This window comes from Impatiens glandulifera, chromosome 1 (assembly GCF_907164915.1).
Source record: "Impatiens glandulifera chromosome 1, dImpGla2.1, whole genome shotgun sequence".
NCBI lineage: Eukaryota > Viridiplantae > Streptophyta > Magnoliopsida > Ericales > Balsaminaceae > Impatiens > Impatiens glandulifera.
In genome coordinates, this window is record NC_061862.1 from 45,212,068 (window position 1) to 45,231,751 (window position 19,684).

The 19,684-nt window shown below is 23.6% G+C and overlaps 2 protein-coding genes across 3 annotated transcripts; both read right to left on the reverse strand.

Annotated features, from left to right (window-relative positions):
- Positions 1-1,889: 1,889 nt before the first annotated feature.
- On the reverse strand, positions 1,890-2,843 carry LOC124922080 (GATA transcription factor 17-like). Its single transcript, XM_047462805.1, has 2 exons — positions 2,380-2,843; positions 1,890-2,303 (listed from the first exon to the last, which is right to left on the reverse strand). Exons 1-2 carry the CDS (start codon positions 2,500-2,502, stop codon positions 1,989-1,991), a joined length of 438 nt encoding a protein of 145 aa, XP_047318761.1. The 5' UTR covers positions 2,503-2,843; the 3' UTR covers positions 1,890-1,988.
- A 5,553-nt stretch (positions 2,844-8,396) lies between these two features.
- LOC124921748 lies at positions 8,397-10,193 on the reverse strand. Of its 2 annotated transcripts, none has more exons than XM_047462444.1 (6): positions 10,055-10,193; positions 9,869-9,954; positions 9,242-9,304; positions 9,096-9,143; positions 8,785-8,847; positions 8,397-8,706 (listed from the first exon to the last, which is right to left on the reverse strand). In XM_047462444.1, exons 2-6 carry the CDS (start codon positions 9,935-9,937, stop codon positions 8,653-8,655), a joined length of 297 nt encoding a protein of 98 aa, XP_047318400.1. In that variant the 5' UTR covers positions 9,938-9,954; positions 10,055-10,193; the 3' UTR covers positions 8,397-8,652. The 2 variants fall into 2 exon arrangements, with proteins under 2 accessions (XP_047318400.1, XP_047318399.1); XM_047462443.1 differs by having other exon boundaries at positions 8,785-8,850.
- Positions 10,194-19,684: the final 9,491 nt, after the last annotated feature.

Below are 19,684 nucleotides of genomic sequence, written 5' to 3' on the forward strand. Positions count from 1 at the left end.
GGATATTTATAGTTGCAAATTAAACTCATAATCAATTCTTTAATCCAACGGTCACTAATCCATCATCCATTCATCCAACGGTTATCGTTGCTTGCCTTTTCATAATCTTTGCAAGTTACATCCTACAATGAATATTTTGTAGTTACAATGGCAATTAACACCATTTGTTAATTGCCTCATTCAAGACATTTATGTTAATTGTAACAATTAACAAATTTAATTCACAATGAATTTGATGTGAATTTCATTTGGATGAAATTTCACCTTAATTCACATTTGAAATTCATGTGAATTTCATTTGGATTAATTTCACTTTAATTCACATTTGAATTTCATGTGAATTTCATTTGGATTAATTTCACTTTGATTCACATTTGAATTTCATGTGAATTTCATTTGGATTAATTTCACACTTAATTCACATTTGAATTTTGTGTGAATTTCATTAACTCAAATATCATTTTCATTTAATTAATGGAATTAGTTTAATTCCAACAACAACAACTAAAAAAGAACTCTTGATGTTACTTGTGAGTGTTGTAATAATTCAACGATATGATGACAATGTATTAAATAAAAAGAAAATCACCAGAGAAAGTAGAATCTCATGGGTATTGGATGTTATGGCGAAACAACAAGATCTCATCAGAACTCCGCAGTTAAGCGTGCTTGGCGAGAGTAGAGGTGACCTTTTGGGAAGTCCTCGTGTCGCACTCTATTTTTGCATCCCCTCTTCTAGCCTAGCGGCTAAAAGTTGTGGATAAGGTCTTCTGCCTCATTGAGGTCCTGGATTCGAGCATCCCCTCTTCTAACATAACGGCTAAAGGTGTTGAATAAGGTCCTCTACCTCATTGAGGTCATAGGTTCGAGCCGTTAAACGATAAGTTTCGTTTGTTTGTTTAACCTACGGGGATTAGTTGCACTCCGAATAAGAAAAACAACTAAATAATAACTCTATTGTTACTCATGAGTGTTGTAATCCATCACTAGATGACATTTTATTGACTAAAAATAACCAGCGAAAAAAATAAAATTTTATGAGCATTGATTGTTAAGGTTTAACCATACCTACAAAATAACTCTAATGTTACTTGTGAGGGTTGAGTATTGTAATTCATAACCAAATAACTAAAATAATGATGGATGATGCAGCAAAACAAATAAGATTGACGAGTGCCCAATATTGAAAACATTGATCTATTAACATGTTAATAATATATATAAATATTGTGATAATGTTAACCAAAAAAAAATAATATATTAATAATATTATCATAATTTTATAATATTATGATAATATTTAAAAAAATATTATATTTTATATTATAACAATTTTTAATGTTAACGGTTGTCTTGCTTGATTTTAATTGAAACAAGATTACAAAAATTGTCTTGCTTGATTTTTAATATTATAACATGTGTATTCAATTCTTGGTGTTTATAAAAAAAAATGGAATAAAAGTCGTGCAAATATTTTAGTTTCAGACCTTAAAACTAGAAAATGACTTGTTTCAAATATATTATTTTATTTAATAATTATCATAAAATTTATTTGTAAAATATATCTTGTGTTTGTTTTATTTATTATATTTAAACTATTTGATTGATTTTATTAATAAAATGTTTTTTCTTTTCATAAACGAGCATTTGTATAAAGTTCAATGGGCAAATTTGAGGTATTTGAAAACTATAGTAGGAAATATAAACATTAGTAATAAGTTTGAGGATAGTTTTAAAAATTAATACTTTACCGATAAATGTGACAAGGACAATGGCGTGATTAGAATTAGATGCGACTTCAACTGTGACCGAGATTGACTGAATACAATATTATTTATTTATTTAATTTATTATAATTAATAATATTAATCTCAAGAACATTAACTTAATGGACGGTCTACAATTTTCCATCTAATTCATTTTTTTAAAACACAATTAATGAATTAAACTATTCACTAATCTCATTAATCACTAAAACCGCCGTTAATTCAAAAATAAACAGATCCACAAGACAACGCCATTAACAGTACGGCCGCTTGCTCTACTTCTCCAAGTTTCATCACCGGATACTTCTCCACCGCCGCCGCCGCCGTCGCCGTTGCCGTCGCAGCCGCCGTCGACGATCTCGATCTCTTCCATGACACTTGAGTACCAAGCGCCAAGAGATTTCTCCTCTTCTTCAACGAATCATCTGAACATTTACTACGTTTCTTCATCTCATTCTTCTCTGATGAACCTTTATTTAGACCTAGAATAGCTCTTCTCTTCTTCCTACTCCTAATTCCACATGCATTACACAATGACTGCAATAACGATATCAGATTTCATAACTAAATGTTAAGAGTAGATTGATTGAATGATTGAATGAATCGGACCTACCTTAGGACCGGCTGGTCCGCCTCTCCAGAGCGGCGTTTTCCAAGTACCGCAATCAACACACGTCTTAGCACAGCTTCCATCGGACAAATCTCCATCGACAATCATCGTCGTCGTATTATCCATTCTATTCTCCTGATTTAGATTCCTCTGTAGAAAGAATAATCAAATCAAGTCTAAATAACCGCATCTCAACAAACGAGAGGAATGAATGAATGAATGAATGAATCAATTACCTTATGCTCACTCACTCGTTTTCTCCGATCCGATCCGCCATTAGCATGATGATTGAGCTATTGATCACTGATCGGACGCGATCAAAGACGAGACGATCAAGCTGCTTGTACAGACTTAGATATGCAATGATTTCGTTTTCACCGTACAAATCAGAGCTGGAAAGAGAGAGAGAGGATATGGTGATGAAAGCAGAGTGACTGATAAACAAGAGAGAGAAAGAGAAATGGGCGAATGAATGAAGATAAACCGATTCAATACCCTTATTATTAACGAGCCCAATTGCAAACCCTAGAAGCCGCCAAGACATTCAATGACAAAACTACCCTTACATTTTTTACTTTAATTCAATTACACACCCGCCAAAATTCATTTTTTACTTTTTCAATATTTCAAAATTACTTTTTACAGTTTAATTAAAAAAAATCAAGATTAATGAATTGAAGTTTGAGGTAGTAGGGTCAACAATGATTAACTGTCAATTTTAATGCTATAAATTGTAGTAAACAAATTATAAATACATATGCACGTGCTTAGTCTAGTGATGCTAAAAATGTTTTTAACTTTATTAGCAAAAGTTCTTTATTTAAAAGATTATTATTTAAGTTCTAAATTTATTGTTTATTTAGAATGCCCAATTACTTGGGACTTTGTTACATGGGAATCTAGTTTTGAATTGCTTCATATCAGAAATGAAATTTAATATTTTCAGTTTTTTAGGATTTTTGTTTAAATAAATTGTCTGTATACTTTTTTTTTCAATTATTATTAATTAATGTCAAATGTTTTATTAATTTAAGAAAATAAACATAAAATAATTAAAAATGTAAGTTTGAGTTTCCTATAACGCTGTTAATATCTTGTTGATAAAAGCAATCTAATTATGAGTCCAAAATAATAATGGGCTTTATTTAAAAAAAAAAAAAAAAAAAAAAAAGTCATGATGATCGGTTTTGAGTCTTTTGACCTTGTAGAAGGGAGTTTTTTTTAATTAATCTATAAATATAATTATTATTAAAATATTGCTAATTAATAGTTTTTCACAAACGTACTTAAATACAAGAATTGAGCGTCAAGAAATACCTCAAACAGAGACAATTAAGTTTGATTCAGTTTTATTTTAAGTAAGTTTGAAATGATTAAATTTATATTAAGTTTATTGATTAGAGAAGAGAAATAAAAAGAAAATTATGTTTAAACGTAAAATGTGCTGATTATAATTTTTGCATTAATTTATTACACAATCTTACCTTAACTAATTATTATACAAATGCTAAAAAAAATATAAGCTGAATCGAACAAACATAAAAATATAATTTGATGGTTAAAACATGTAGGACTCCCCTAAATGATGACTAGAGTTAGGTTATATAAAACTAATTTCAGTTGAATTTTGAATATTTTATTATTTAAGGTTATATATATTATTATATATATAATAATATTTAATTTGAATTTTTTTTAGTTGGTCGGATGGATGGGTGGATAACTATGGTTAATTTTGATATATGTATATATATATATGAGTTAACACGCACATAAACTTGAAACGGTTAAAAATAAAATTAAAAATGATATAGATATGTTTTCACTTTATAACCTAACAAAAATAAATAAAATTATTTAATCAACTAAGCTAATAAGACTTTATATTTTAAACTCGACACCAAATTTGATAACGTGCGACTAGGGAACAAATATATGTAGGGATTCGGGTGGGCTTCAGTTCACCCCAAAAAAATAAATTATTATATTTTTTACGGTTCAAATTTAACAATACCCATTTATTTCGTAAAAAAATTCAATATAATTCACTATTTGTTTATCTAATTGTTAAAAAATGATAAAATTTACTTTTATTTACTGGTTTTATTCAGGATTTTCTTGTTATTTTTGTAAGCCCACCCTAATTTTTTTTCAAACTTATCCCAACCATAAATTCTGGGTCCGTTTTGTGTGCAACATTTCTAACCATATAAGTTCTAACTTTATAATTAACTAATATATATATATATATATATATATATATATATATATAATATAATATAATTTGAATTTGCTTAGTTTGTCGGGTGGAGAGCTCTAGTTAATTTATATATATATATAATAAGAGAAATGATTAGGTGAGGGAATTTGGTGAGTGAATTTGGTGAGGGAATGACTTGGCATAATCTTATTCGCTAAAAAAATCAAATAATTTCTCTCTTTTCTCTCTTTCCTCCCACTTTTATATTTTCCAACTAATGAAGGTGATGTCAAGTCATTCCCTCACAAAATTCTCTCTCTATCACTCATCATATAGTAAATTGATAATTGAGTCAGATATTGGGTTATTTGAAGACTAGTTAACGGAGAATGTATTTATATTTAATTTTTTAATTAATAAAAATATCTTACATTACATAATTGTGTCACAAATAAAAATTTATATATGTTAAAGTTTGTAGACGGATATTCATTAGGAAAAAAACTCATCACTACATTTTTATTAAAAATGTAAGATACAAATCAAAATTGGAGTCTCACACAATAAAGACGGCCCAAGTTTATCACTCAAATAGTAATTGAGGCTGATATTATTATTATATATATGTTTTTAATTAACAAAAATATTTGGATTATTATGTAATGAATTTTTAAATAATTTTATTTGTTTGATTATTAAAATATAGATATACTAATTGGAGTTACTTTTATAAAAGATAGTAAGATTATAAATATATATTACAAATAATTGAAAAAATAAAATAGTTAATAGTTAAATAATATATAAATTAGAATAACAAAATTATTTTTTAACAAAAAAAAATCCTTATTAATTAAGCAAATTGTTTTTCTCATCCCTGTCCCATTCCTTAATTAACTCAAAAATTATTTATTTATCCATTTCTTTTTTATATATTTACCTTTTTTATCTTATTTATTTTACTTATTTTATTTTATTTAATTATTAAGTTTTTTATCATTAAATATAATTAATTAATTAATTTTTAATATTTTTTTCTATTTTATTTATTTAATTAAAAATACAAAGTATTATTATTTTCATATTATAATTGTTTAAAATATATAAAATATTAAAATGTGTCTTGATTTAATAAAATATAAACCCTAAACTCTAAATTCTAAACCTTAAATAAAATTATCTATTAAATAATAATTAATAATTAATCTAATCATTATTATTTTAATTAATAATATAATATTTTATTAAATTAGTACCCATTTCAATATTTAATATATTTTAAATAATTATAATATAAAAATAATAATATTTTGTATTTTTAATTAAATAAATAAAGTTAAATAAAAAACATATTAAAAATTAATTAATTAATTATATTTAATAAAAAAACTTAATAATTAAATAAAATAAAATAAATAAAATAAGAAAAATAATATATAAAAGTAATAGAGATAAATAAGTAATTTTTTGAATTAATTGAGGAGTGAGAGTGGGGTGGGAATATGGGAGGGGTGGAGAAAGCATCTCCCTTAAATCTTAATTAATTGGTGGGATATGTTTAAATCAAGTAATACTTTTTATTTTATATTTAAGATTTATGACTCCAAGTTCATTAAGTTAACTATTTATATCAAATTCATTGGGTGATCAGAATAAAAAAAAAAGAGAAAAATATTTTTATTGAAAAATATAAAAATAAAATGATTGGTTCAATGTGTTTATAATAAATGAATTTTCAATTAATAAAATTGAATTAAATAATTAAAGACTTGGTTTAATCATTGTTTTCATTATAGTTGTGGCAATCTATTTCAATATTGAATATATCAACCAAAAAAAATATAGAAAATACATATAGAAAAGTGTTCTATTATAATGTGTACCAATTATGTAGGCATCAAAATAATTAGTCTTATGATTCATGAGACAATACATTATTAATTCAGATAGACCAATACCTTATTTCTTGATTTAGATGAATACATCCTAAGTATTTATTAAATGGTAACAAATGTATTAATTATATGCATATTATAAGACCATCTCCTACTAACCCCAAACCCATACTCAAATCTCATTTTCCCCTTCAATCAATACCCAAATCCAAAATGTATTTTCCTCTTGCAAATCCATATTTGCGTTTGTACTTAATTTTCTTTTTTTAATTTAACCCCTAAATTTAATTTGGGTATATTTTATAAATTAAAATTATTACATAATTTATTATTTTAATTTATTTATAAAATTCATTTATATAATTTATATAATATTTTTTATATTACATAAATTTATAATAATGTTTACAAAAATTATAATAATTTTTTATATCTCTTATAAATTAAACTTATTACATTATTTTTTTAATAATGTTTGTTTTATTATTATTTTATACAATGTTTATTTTGTGTATTATCGTATTTTATTTTGTATTTAAATATAATTATAAAATATAAAATATAATTATAAAAATTACCAAATACATTACAATAATACAAAAAATACAAATAATTTTTATTTTGAAAATTTATCTCTTTTTTATTTGTACGAATAATTTTTATTTAAATTTTATGTGTATATTATTTAGTATGTGTATTATAATTTTTAATTTTTTAATAATTTTATATAATTAATTTACAATAAATTTAAAATAATTGGTTATAATTAAAAAATTGTGATGTAATTTATAATAATGTAAAATATATGGGATGATATTAAAAAGTTATAAAAGTTGATGTAGGGAAGAATATTATAAGAATATTTTTTTGGGTTGAGAATGAGTTTTTCGGTTGAAAAAGAATTACTGTTTGATGTGACATTTACATCAAAATGAGTTTGAAAATGATTTTTTCGATTGAAGGTGGTCTTAGCAAGTTTTATTATAATTATGATGCATCATATTCTTGAAAGGTTAAAAATTATTTTAAACATGAATTAGAATATGATAATGTTAAAAATTATTTTAAACATGAATTATACCTTTTGATTTCGATTAATATGCAGTACCATGATAAGTGACTAATAAGATGTGAAATGTTCAAAAATAATTGAGAAGTCAGTTGATGATTCAACAATATAGGAGAGTTTATATTTAGTACTTTCATTGAAAATCAAAATAATTCATTTATTAATTGAGAAGTCAATTGTGTTAATCTCGTCAAAATATATTGAGCCAATCAAATAAAGTTTTAAATGAATAAAAAATGTTAAGCCCATAAATATTGTGTTAATCAAGTCAAATATATGATAAAGCAGATTAAAACAATATTAAATGAGTCAAAATTATGTTAAATTTTTTAAATTATATTAATTGTGTTAATCCTATGAACAATATTTTAAAAAATATATATTTTAAGCAACAACAATAAAATTGAATATGATAAAATCCCATTATGTTGTCAAACATAACAATTCATCTAACAATTCAAGAATTACAAGTAACCACTCTTTTCCTTATCCATATATAAAAGTAGATTCTGATCAATATAAAATAAGTAGATTCTGATCAATATAAAATGACTGGAACAAGAATTTGGACGATGTAATTTGATTAGTTGAAAAAATAAAATAATTTTTATTTTTTTTTTATCAAATTTGATGTCACGTGTCCCTTCCTTAAATTTTTTCTCATCACTCCTTTTATTTAATTAAATATAAAATAAAAGTTTTCGAAGTTCCAACTATAAATATTATAAGAAAAAAAAAATTGAGTAAAAGAAAATTGGTCCCCTAATATTTTTCTCTTTTGGTAGTTTTGCTTTATTCTTTGAAGATCATGTCTTCTTTAATAATTGAATCCATATTAATTGGTAATAGGTAAGAATAGAAAAAGGAGAAAGTATTCTATAACTTGCAAATTCATACACATAGAAAGAAAGGAATAACTTCCCAATTAAAACATCATTATTCAGTCTTTTGAGGTTATTTATCATGTACAAATACTAGTAGAGAAAATTGGAAAACAAGATCATATGGACTCTGTTCATCAAAGCATACAAAACAAACAGGGTACTAATTTGATTTAATTTTTTTTGGATAAACTATATAATATATATATGGGGTGGGTTTGAAGTTTAAAATCATCCAGAAGTACAAGTTGGTCTTCGAGGAGGGAGCTGTTGGTGAGGTGTTTTCTGTAGGTTCAATTTCAATAAAAAATAAATAAATAAATAAAAACATTATTTTTATTTTATAATTCATTTTATTTTTACCTTCAATTTTGGCTGCAATGTCTCCATGGCAACTGTCAATGCCTGATCTCCTCCACCTCCTTGCTGCTAATTCATTATCCATTATAACATCAAATTTTTTTCTTCTTATATTTGTCCAAAAATAAATAAATAAAAGTTTATTATAAGGGTTTAAATTAATTACTATATAAAAATAGTTTCTTGCAACAATTTCAATCAAAAACAATAATTTCAGTTTAAATAAATTTTCTTTTGACAAAGTTTCTTAATTAGTAAAAAGTATTATAATGCAAGAGTTGGTAATATTATTTTTCTATATTTAGTAAAGTTACCTTGTATAAAGCCCAGTCTGCAGAATCAAAGAAGGCTCTTTCATGATCCTGTCATAATTTTGAAAAAGATGATAAAATAAATAAATTAATTAATTAAAAAGAGGGGAAAATGTCATATTCATGGATGGATGGTTAATTATTCTTGCCTTGGAAATCAAAGGCTTCTTTTTTGGAGTTAGTCCTCCATATTTGTTCCTATTTGACACCACCTATCAAATTCCAATATTATCATACCATTCATTCATCACATAATTAATTTCTTTTCAATTATAAAATTCGACATTCCAAAACTTTCACTTCAATTTAAGGCGGTACGAGTTCAATACGAATAGAATCATCAAAGCTGAATCTAGAAAGTAGTTCAATTTATGATATAGTTAGGCATTTTGAATGAAATTGTAAATTACCAAACATTGACTATGCTTTTACCTAACCTAACCATGGAAGAAGAAGAAGAAGAAGAAGAGAAAGACAATTGTAATAAAACTTTGACCGATTAGACAGATTCAACACCATACTCTTTCTTGCCTAATTCATACTACTAAAAACTCTTTTAATTATTATATTAAAATGTCAAAACAACCAAGCCAAGATGGATAGATACGTCATATCATATCAAAGGCAAAACCTAATAGTACCGGTTGTTAGCTCACACCGTCGTTCAAACAAACAAACAGAGACGGTTTTCAAATTGCTAACTACTTCTATATTCATCATGATCATCAATTCATCATTATCATCATCATTAAAAGAGAACAGATGGATGAATCTACCTCGTGAGAGGCAGGGGAAGAAGATTTGTAGTCCTGATTAGTCGTATTCATGTACTGATCTTCTTCCATCGCAGATTGATGAAAATCTAATCGTAATTGAAGTAATTAAGATGATAAATTCGATTGAGAGAATCTTCTACAAGCCAAATGATGATCAGTAAACATGAAATCAGAGAGAGAAATTACCTGGAAGCAGATGAACGTGATGATGAAGAAGAAGAAGGAAGAAAGCCAAAAGAGGGATTGAGTGAAACGGTTAGAAAGATAAGAAAAAGGATACGTGCTTCTTCTCTAACTTGTCCGTATTTATATCCCCTTCTATGTTTATATTCAGCAAAATATAATATTATAATATATTATATTTATTTATAGAAAATTTTAATTAAATTAAATTTAAAGAAAAAGAAAACTTCTAAAGAAGCGTTGGGTGATGTATGGTGGGTGACGGTGACGGTGACAGTGACGCTTATCTTTAAACAGTCCCTCTTTCGGTAGTTAGTTAGTTAGTTGGGGTTGTTAAGTTAAGAGATTAGTCTTTTTTTTTTTTTCCTTTATTAAATAAATAAAAGAAGATTGAAAAGAAGAAGACTTCTTCTATTACTTATATAATTTAAAATATGGAATTTAATTTTAATAAAATTTAAATATTATCTATAACTTTTAATTTTTATAATTGTTTTTAAAGTTATTGTCAATTTTACTTTGAAAATGCAATTATTCGATTTCTCTAAACACAATAATTGAATTATAATCGGTTTTAATTTTTATAAAATTAGAATGTTTCAATTATAATCCTCCAAACATAACTTTAAAACAGCAATTCTATGAAAAAAATATTAAATTAGTGAATGTTCTTATCTAATTTTATATTGACAAATATTTATGACAATTAAAAAAATGAAAGAATAATTTACTGTACTATTGTTTAATTTAATATTATAATAAGTTTTTTGATTTATATATATATATATATATATAAAGTTAAAATATAATTAATAGTTTTATATGGTTATTTGAGAATTTTACCTGAAACTCAAATATCAAATTATTTTTATTTTCAATAATTAAATCATTATATTTAAACAAGATAAAGGTATTTAGATAATATATATTACAAAATTAATTTTTTTAAATCATACCAAACTGTTTTAAAAAAAATAAGTTCTTACCAAAAAAAAATAAAAAAAAATAAAAAATCAAACGGTTTATGATTAATTTGCGATGCTAATATTTTTAAGAAAATAAATATTCTAAATTTGATTTGTTTTAAAACACCTAATTAAGTAAGAGATGTGTAGATTATGCTAGTTTTTCAAAAGAATAAACTAGGATAACAATAAAAGACTTGCAAAATATTATTAAAATATAATTGAATAATATGTGGCAAGGATTTAGTGTATATAAAAATTGATATTTTGTGTCTAATACAAAAAAAAAAAAATGTAAAAATATATTGAATAATATGGTAAGGAATTACTGTATATAAATATTGATATTTTGTGTCTTCGATAGAAAAAAAAATGTCCAAATTTTATTTTATTATTATATATTTATGTTTGGTATAAGTTTTTATTATCTTAATTATTAAAATTAGTTTATGAACATTGATCTAGATTCTAGTGCTATATTTTTTTATTTGGCTTATATTATTTTTGTGATTCAAAGATTTAGTGTTAGTTTCTAATTTTTTTTTTAAAGTGGGACTTAAAAAAAATCATTTAATATTCATATTATATATTTTTTTTATTATAATTCAAATTATGTAATTTTTTTTATTGGTATAAAAATTATATGATTTTTTTATTTTAGATATTATCTAAATTAATTTCTACTTAATGTTTTGTTATCATAAACTATGAACAAAACAAAAACATATAAATTAAGTACTTTTTGGAAGGAGATAATCAAAACCAAACCAGGCCAGATTTGAAAAACGGACACCACTTATTAATGTTATTTTAATTAGAGATTTGGATTTATCTCAATTGTCAGGTTATTATTTCTGACATTAAAACTGAATTTAAGAGCAATTAAATGACTAATATTTCAAATGATTACACTTTTAATGTGTTAAAAGGATTAGTTTCATTGAGCTTATATTATGTATTTTCATTTATGATTGATAGTATGTAGCTAATTTATTTTATTTCCAGTTTATTTATTTTGTTATATTTGTAATAATATTTAATAATATATATATATATATATATATATATATATATATATATATATATTAAGATTAATCACTTTAATAGTTTTTTTTATAAATTATAATAATATATAATTCACTATTTAATTATATAGTTTGATTTTTTATTTAAAATAATTTGAATTATTTGTTTAAGATAATTTGAATTTTTTTATTAACTTAATTTAAATATTAATAAATTACTTAAATTAATAAATATTATCTTAAAATAAATTATATGAAAATATAATTTTAAATTTTAATTATAATAAAAATTAATCTTTTTTTTAAATATTATTTTTTTATTATATAATTATATAATTTATTCATTCTAAATATTTTAAAATTGAATCTATTAATTATTTTTTACAATTAATATAGAATTTAAAATATATAATATTGTTAATTTTCTTATTGAATTCATATATTTATATATTCTTTTTGTTCATATTTATTAATATTTTGTATCTCAAAAATTATAATTAAATTATTTAGAAAAATAATATAATATAATACAATATTATTTAAATAATAAATATAAATAATGTGAAGAAATATATATGTTTAAGTTTGTGTTTTTAGATAAATATTTTTGTGTGTAAAAATAAAAAGATATATAAGTTTAAATTTATATTTTATTACTATTATAATAATTTTATATAAATAATTAATTTAATAATTATATATAATAAAATAAATAAATATATATATAAATAATTAGAAATAAAAAATGAAAAAGAAGAGAAATAATAAATAAATAAAAATATTAAAAAAAAAGTGATTCAAGATGGAAAAAAAAAGAGTTGAGATTATATGAACAAGGAGACAAATAAAAATTTAAATGTAAAATATGTTAATTGTAAAATTTTAAAATTATTTTATTAGTTAAAATTATTGTATAATATTATTACACAAACGCTAATAAATTAAACTTATAAACTGATTCAAACAAATATAAGACTTGCTTGTCTAAGGATTTTTTATTTATTAATATTAAGTTCTAGATAACCAATATATAACCCGTTTCTAAAAAAATTAACAAATTAACTCAACCCAATCAAAATTTGAGAAATATATCAATACTCAATAAAATTCATACAAAATAAGCATTTATCACTAAAAAAACTATTATCATATTAAACTGTATTTGGAAATGGTTTAACCAGCTTATCAAATCAGGTTAATCCAACCAAGAGCCCAAAACACAAATTCATATAAAATATATGTTTGATATTTTTAGGATTTTTTTTTTTGTTAATATATTTTAGTTATTAATTTATAAAAAAAATAAATAGTATAGTCATTTGTTCAAAATAACAAATTTTGTATAAACACCACATTCAAAGTTAAAATATCAAAATATTATCTTTAACTTAAATATCAAAATATTATTTTTAACTTAAATATTTTATTATATATTAATTTTTATTTAAAACATCTTAAATTGAAGGATGAAAGAAAATTTTGATGAATCTAACCATTCATTCCAAACACTAAATTTGTTTTACTTATTGTTTGGTCAGGTTTGTTATTTCATTTCCAATGATTAATACTTTATTGGCTGATTATCTTGTGCTGAAGACATTTTAAATTGTCATTTTCTTCTAATTTGTTATTTTATTTTAAAAGATTATGCATAACACTTTAATTTAGATATTTTAAATATCATTCATATAATCACCATATTTGATTTACATGTAGGAATGTAAATTTACTCTTTCATTTAATTTGTTATTGATTTATTATTTTGTGATGTTTGAAAATGCGAGAATAGTTTTGATATTTTGTATTTGTTGGATTTAAATAATGAAACTGTCAAACATTTAATAAATTAGAATATGAATTTTTCGGGTTTTGCAATATACTTACAAGTGTTTTTTTTTTTTTTTCAATTAAGTAAAAAATATATTATTAAATATTTAATTTTTTTTCTTAATAATCATGATTATTGTTTATTATTAAAGTCTAAAACACTAAATAGATTTGTAAATTCACTAATTTGATTCTTATTAAGTTTTTTTTTTTCTCAACTTAATACTTTTTTAAAGTAATAATTAAACTAACTTTTTTTAGGCAAAAACACTTCCTAATTTTGAATTACGAACATAAAATTTATTTTTTTAATTTTAAACAAGGGTGTGTTCAATTAATTTTTTTTTGTGTGAACCCCTCAACTAAAAAGTAGGCTAATTAAAATAACTTGATAATTTGTTTCTACTTTTCTTCTAAAACCTTATTATTAAAACTAAAAAAATGACAACTAAACACAAAAAAGCAATGACTTTATTAGGTCATTGCAAATAAAAACAATAACTTTGATGAGCCGGTCCAAACGAAACGTGACAAAATAACTAAATTCGGATGCTGACTTGAATTAAAAGTATCATCAACACCATTTACAATAATATTCTGATGCTGACTTCAATTAAAAGTATCATCAACCCTATTTATAATATTGGTACTTGCAAAAATATATTAATATATAAAATAATTTTTTTAAAATTGATAAATATAAATAGAAAAATGATTGGGGAAGTTGGGAGACGAGCGAGGGAGAGAATTAACGTGACGTAATTTGATTCGTTGAAAATTAACACATTTTTTTATCTCTTCTCTTTCCTCACATTTATCTTCAGCTAATGATGTGGTGACCATGTCATTCTTCCCAATTCTCTCACCGAAATTCTCTCCCTTATCATCACTCCTCATATAAATACCATGCAAGCTTTATTTTGTGTCAAAATTGTGTAGAGTGAAATCTAGTTTAATATCACGATTAATATTTTTTCACATTTTATTTTATACTATTGATAAAAGTGAAGGAAACGATTTTTTTTAATATTGGTTGTGTTAATATTCTTCAAACTAACATTTATCAAGAAGAAACACGATGAACTTAATTAGTCATTGTGGTGGCTCAAATGCTCAAAAAGATAATTATGTTTTACAATAGTGTAGTTTATATAGGACAACGGATTAAGTATGTAGCCCGCAAACACACTTAATCATTTAACCAGGCGCAGAATTTGTCGCCCGACGGGCTCGAACCCAGGAACTTAGGGTTGGTATCCACCTCTTTTTGTTGCTAGGCTTGAAGAGGGAATAGTGTAGTTTATATAGCCCAAAGCTCAAATGACAATAATGCCCTTAGTCTAAACTAGACAAGACATACATGCATAGAGAGTTTGCAAACAAAGAATGCGTGACGTATTATAGTATGAGACTTCGTAAAGAATCTGTGACGCATTATAATATGACTTAAGTCTGCAATCCGCATTGATGACAACGGTAAGGAGATAATACAACATCATTTATAAACGAGGTAACTAGATAATTTGAAAAGATTGATATCACTATTTAATTTAGGCTTAAAAATGTTTTAATTAATTTATTTTTTAAATGGTCTATTAAATATTAAAAATTGAGAATAGTTTAAGCATAATGAAATAAAACATTACATCAGAAAAAATAAAACACTCAAAGACAATAGAGAAAAAAATAAAGAGAAGATTAGAGAGAACTCCCAAACCGACCCCATGGACTTTACAGGACGAATATTAGTGTCATAATAATGACATTATAAATTCTACGACCCGATATTGATAGATATACAGATAAATGTTTGACAATAACATAAGGTTTCCTCAAGTTCTTCAGCCATCGAATGCCCGTGGAAAATAAAATTCTTGACGAGAAGTGGTTAGTATGGTAATATTTTTTTTTATAATTACCCTTATATATAAGTGAATTTTTAGAGTTTTTCATTAAGTTTGTTGTCCTGAACAAATATTATAGGTGGAGGAGTAACTAATTGTGTCGAAAAATGATTTTGAGATTGGGAACTCGACATCTAGCTTCATAATTTTGTACTTGTACAATTTTTAGGAGGCACTTGTTGTATGTAGTATAACAGTTAGGGACAAAACCATTACTAATATTATGGGTGGTTCAACGAGGGAGCCAAAACTAAGAGTTTTGGGTGCGATTCATGTATGTAACATTTATTTTTACAAGTTCACGTTCATTAGTACATTTTTTTAGTTTTTAGTGTTTGTATAAATTCCTATGAGTACAATTTTATTGTATGTAGGATAACAATTAGAGACAATCAATCACTAATAATTTATGTGGTTCAGTGAGGAAGCTAAAACAGAGGAATGATGAATGTATTTAGACCACAATTGATGAGGTGAGGATGAATAATTTTGACGGTGTCGATGATTAAGATAGTAACTGAATTTATCTTCTTCTTTTTTATTTTTGTTATCACTTACTTATAAAATATGATTGCAATTTCATGAGTAAAATATGGAAAATCTTATTTTGAACATCATATTTAATTAATTTTTGAAATTTTGAAATAACATGTATCCAAAGATGATCAAACTGCCTATAAATGATCTTAATCCATTCTACATCATGTTGCGGTTATATTTTGTTTGTTGTTTTCGAGAAAGATCTCAAGAATAACAATTTGAATTTTCATAGACTTAAAAATAAATTTAGACGTTTCTTAACTATCGTGAATAGAACAAATGTAATTTAATAGAAAATTTTAAATCAACTCTAAAACATGTAAACTCAAATTACATCGGAATTGGAAGTCGGAATTGGAAGGTTACGATAGAGGAGAAATCACTCTTAGATGCTTAAGGCAACTCCTAATATATTCATAAGAGCGGTCACAAACACTTAAAACGAAGCTGATTCGGATGACCATCAATGATAAATTCTTTTTCCATTTTCTTCTTTTGCTTGTTTGTTAAGTCTCTCATTTCTCTTATTCTATCTTTATGTCTCTTCCTCTTTTATTTGACCTAAAAATTTCTATTTTATCCGCAGTCAGTTTCTAGGGCTTCTACAAGTCCATTCTAAATTGTCATTTATGTCATTTGTGCTTCATTCACTTCGCAAGGCCTGTGAGTCCATTAGTTTTTTTCTTTTTTCTTTTTCTTTTAACGAATTCATCTTTATCTTCCAAATTTCGCTCATATTTGATATCTGTGTCATCAGAGTTGTCCTTGACGCGTTTATTTATTTTTATTTCATTATTTTATTTCCTACCAAACAAATAAACAACGTTAATACCTAATATTCCATAAATTTAGTGTATTTATTTTATTTATAGCATTTTGGTTTTATTTTTATTTTAAAAAAATGTCTGAATTTTAATCCATTCGAGAATTGAATAATTATTTATTTTAAATCCAGTTCATTGATTCCGTATAAGAATTTTGACAAATAATTTTGTTGATTCAAAATTTTAAAAATTATAAATTATGGTGTAAAAATTGAGTGTCTACCCTCTTAACCTACCTTAATCATATTTTTAATTTATGAAAAGGAAAAATTTCATCCAAACTGAAAAAAACACACTAACATAAAAAGAAATATAGTGTATTTTGGTTCATTACAATATTTTTAAAGTGTAAAATTATAAAATAAATAAAACACTTTATAAAAAAAGGAAAGAAAATAATTTTGATCAGTTACTTATCAAAATAGAGGTTGTTGACATATAGAATTATCCATTGCCCTCATTTACAAGTAATTGATGACTCTCATACGTCCAAATCTAGTTACCTACAATAGTCGAATATAGAACCATTTCTTTCTCAATCCATGTTTCAACTCACCCTTCCCATAATATCCACATTTTTATTCACTTTCCTAAAATACCCATATTTTCTCTCTAAAACTCTTAATAACTTCACTAATTATTCTCTCTTTCTCTAATTCTATTAATTATACTTCTCTCTATTTAAATCCACTAATTACTTTATTTTATAAATATAAAATATATATAATTAAAATAAAATATATTAAAATAACCCACATATTTTATTTTTACTTAATCTACAATATAAATAATTAAAACTAATCATAACTAATTTAATAATTAAAATAAATATTATAAATTAAAATAAAATATTATACATTAAAATAAAAATATATTACATAAACTTTAGAATAAAATACATTAAATAAAAATTAAATTATTATTTAAATAAATAATATACACTAAAATAAAAATAAATTATTTTTCACAAATTCTAACTTTTTAAGTTTTTATTTCAGTTTAAATAAGCAAATTTTTATCTTTTTTATGAGAATACCATATATTTCTCAATTATTTACGAGTTTAAATCGTCAAATATGTATGATTAAGAATCGGGCTAAACTCTTATTTCTAAATTTCACAAAATGTTTGATAAATTATGAAATGATTCAATATATTGTTTCTAATTTAGGTAAAATATCAAACAAATTGGCATAATAGGTAAAAATAAAAAATTATATGCATTCTATTTAAAAAAAACAAAAATGTATATATATTTTTATTTTCTATATAATGTATTTTGTTTTAATTTTTATTTATTATATATTATTTTTAAATAAAATATTTTGTTTTAATTTTTATTTAATGTATTTTATTTTAAAGTTTACGTAATATATTTTTATTTTAATTTATAATATTTAGTTGAATTATTTAATTTAATATGATTAGTTTTAATTATATATATTGTGTTAGTAAGATTAAGTAAAAATAAAATAGGTGTGTTATTTTAATATATTTTATTTTTTTAATTAAGTATTATTAATTTAATTATATATTTATATTTATAAAATAAAGTAATTTGCGAGTTTAAATAGAGAGAGTTATAATTAATAGGATTAGAGAAAGAGAAGTATAATTAATGGGGTTATTAAAAAATGTAGAGAGAGAATGTGAGTATTATGGGAAAGTGAATGAAAATGTGAGTAGTATGGGAAAGATGAGTTGAAACATGAGTAGACAAGGAATTGGTTCGTCGAAAACATCTACCTTCCATAAACTTAACAGATCTTACAAAATGACAATCGAGGTTGCTGCTTCAGCCCACGTCATCCAAGGCCTAAGACCAGCTAGGCAACTCGCGTAAGGTCCCCAATAGAGCACCAACAAAATAATGCAATAACAAAGTTCGATTTCTAAGATCATCTCCAACCCATCTGCAAACTCAACTCTATTATAGGTTTTAACTCTCCAACCTACTTGCAAACTCAACTCCATTTTGAGTTTTTTTGCAAATTTGGGTTTGGAGGAGAGATAATTAGCAAAAAAAACTCAAAATGCAGTTGAGTTTGCAGGTGGGTTGGAGGGCTAAAACCTATTATGGAGATGAGTTTACATTGAAGATAATCTAAAATCAAATATGCACATGGACACTGTTCACATACTCAAAAATTTTCAAAACTTTCATTTCAATTATTTTAATTTGTTTTTAATTAATTTATATAACTTATTTATATTTTAATTTGTTTATATATTTTATTTATTTATATTTTAATTTATTTATATGTTGAAATATAATTTGTGTTTATTTAATAATGTTTAATTTATTTTATGCAGTTGTATAAATAATTGATTTATAATTAATTTAATTAATTTTTTTTAATTGAATAAAAATTTAAAAATAATTAATAAGTTGTTATAAAGTTATGGATTTAATTTTTAATTTTAAATAAATATATAGATAATATTGAAAAAAGTAAAAGTTATTATAAAAAGGAATATTCTGATAATATTCTTTTGAGTTTGAGTTTTAGTTTTTGGGTTGAAGATGAATTATTGTTTGATGGGATGT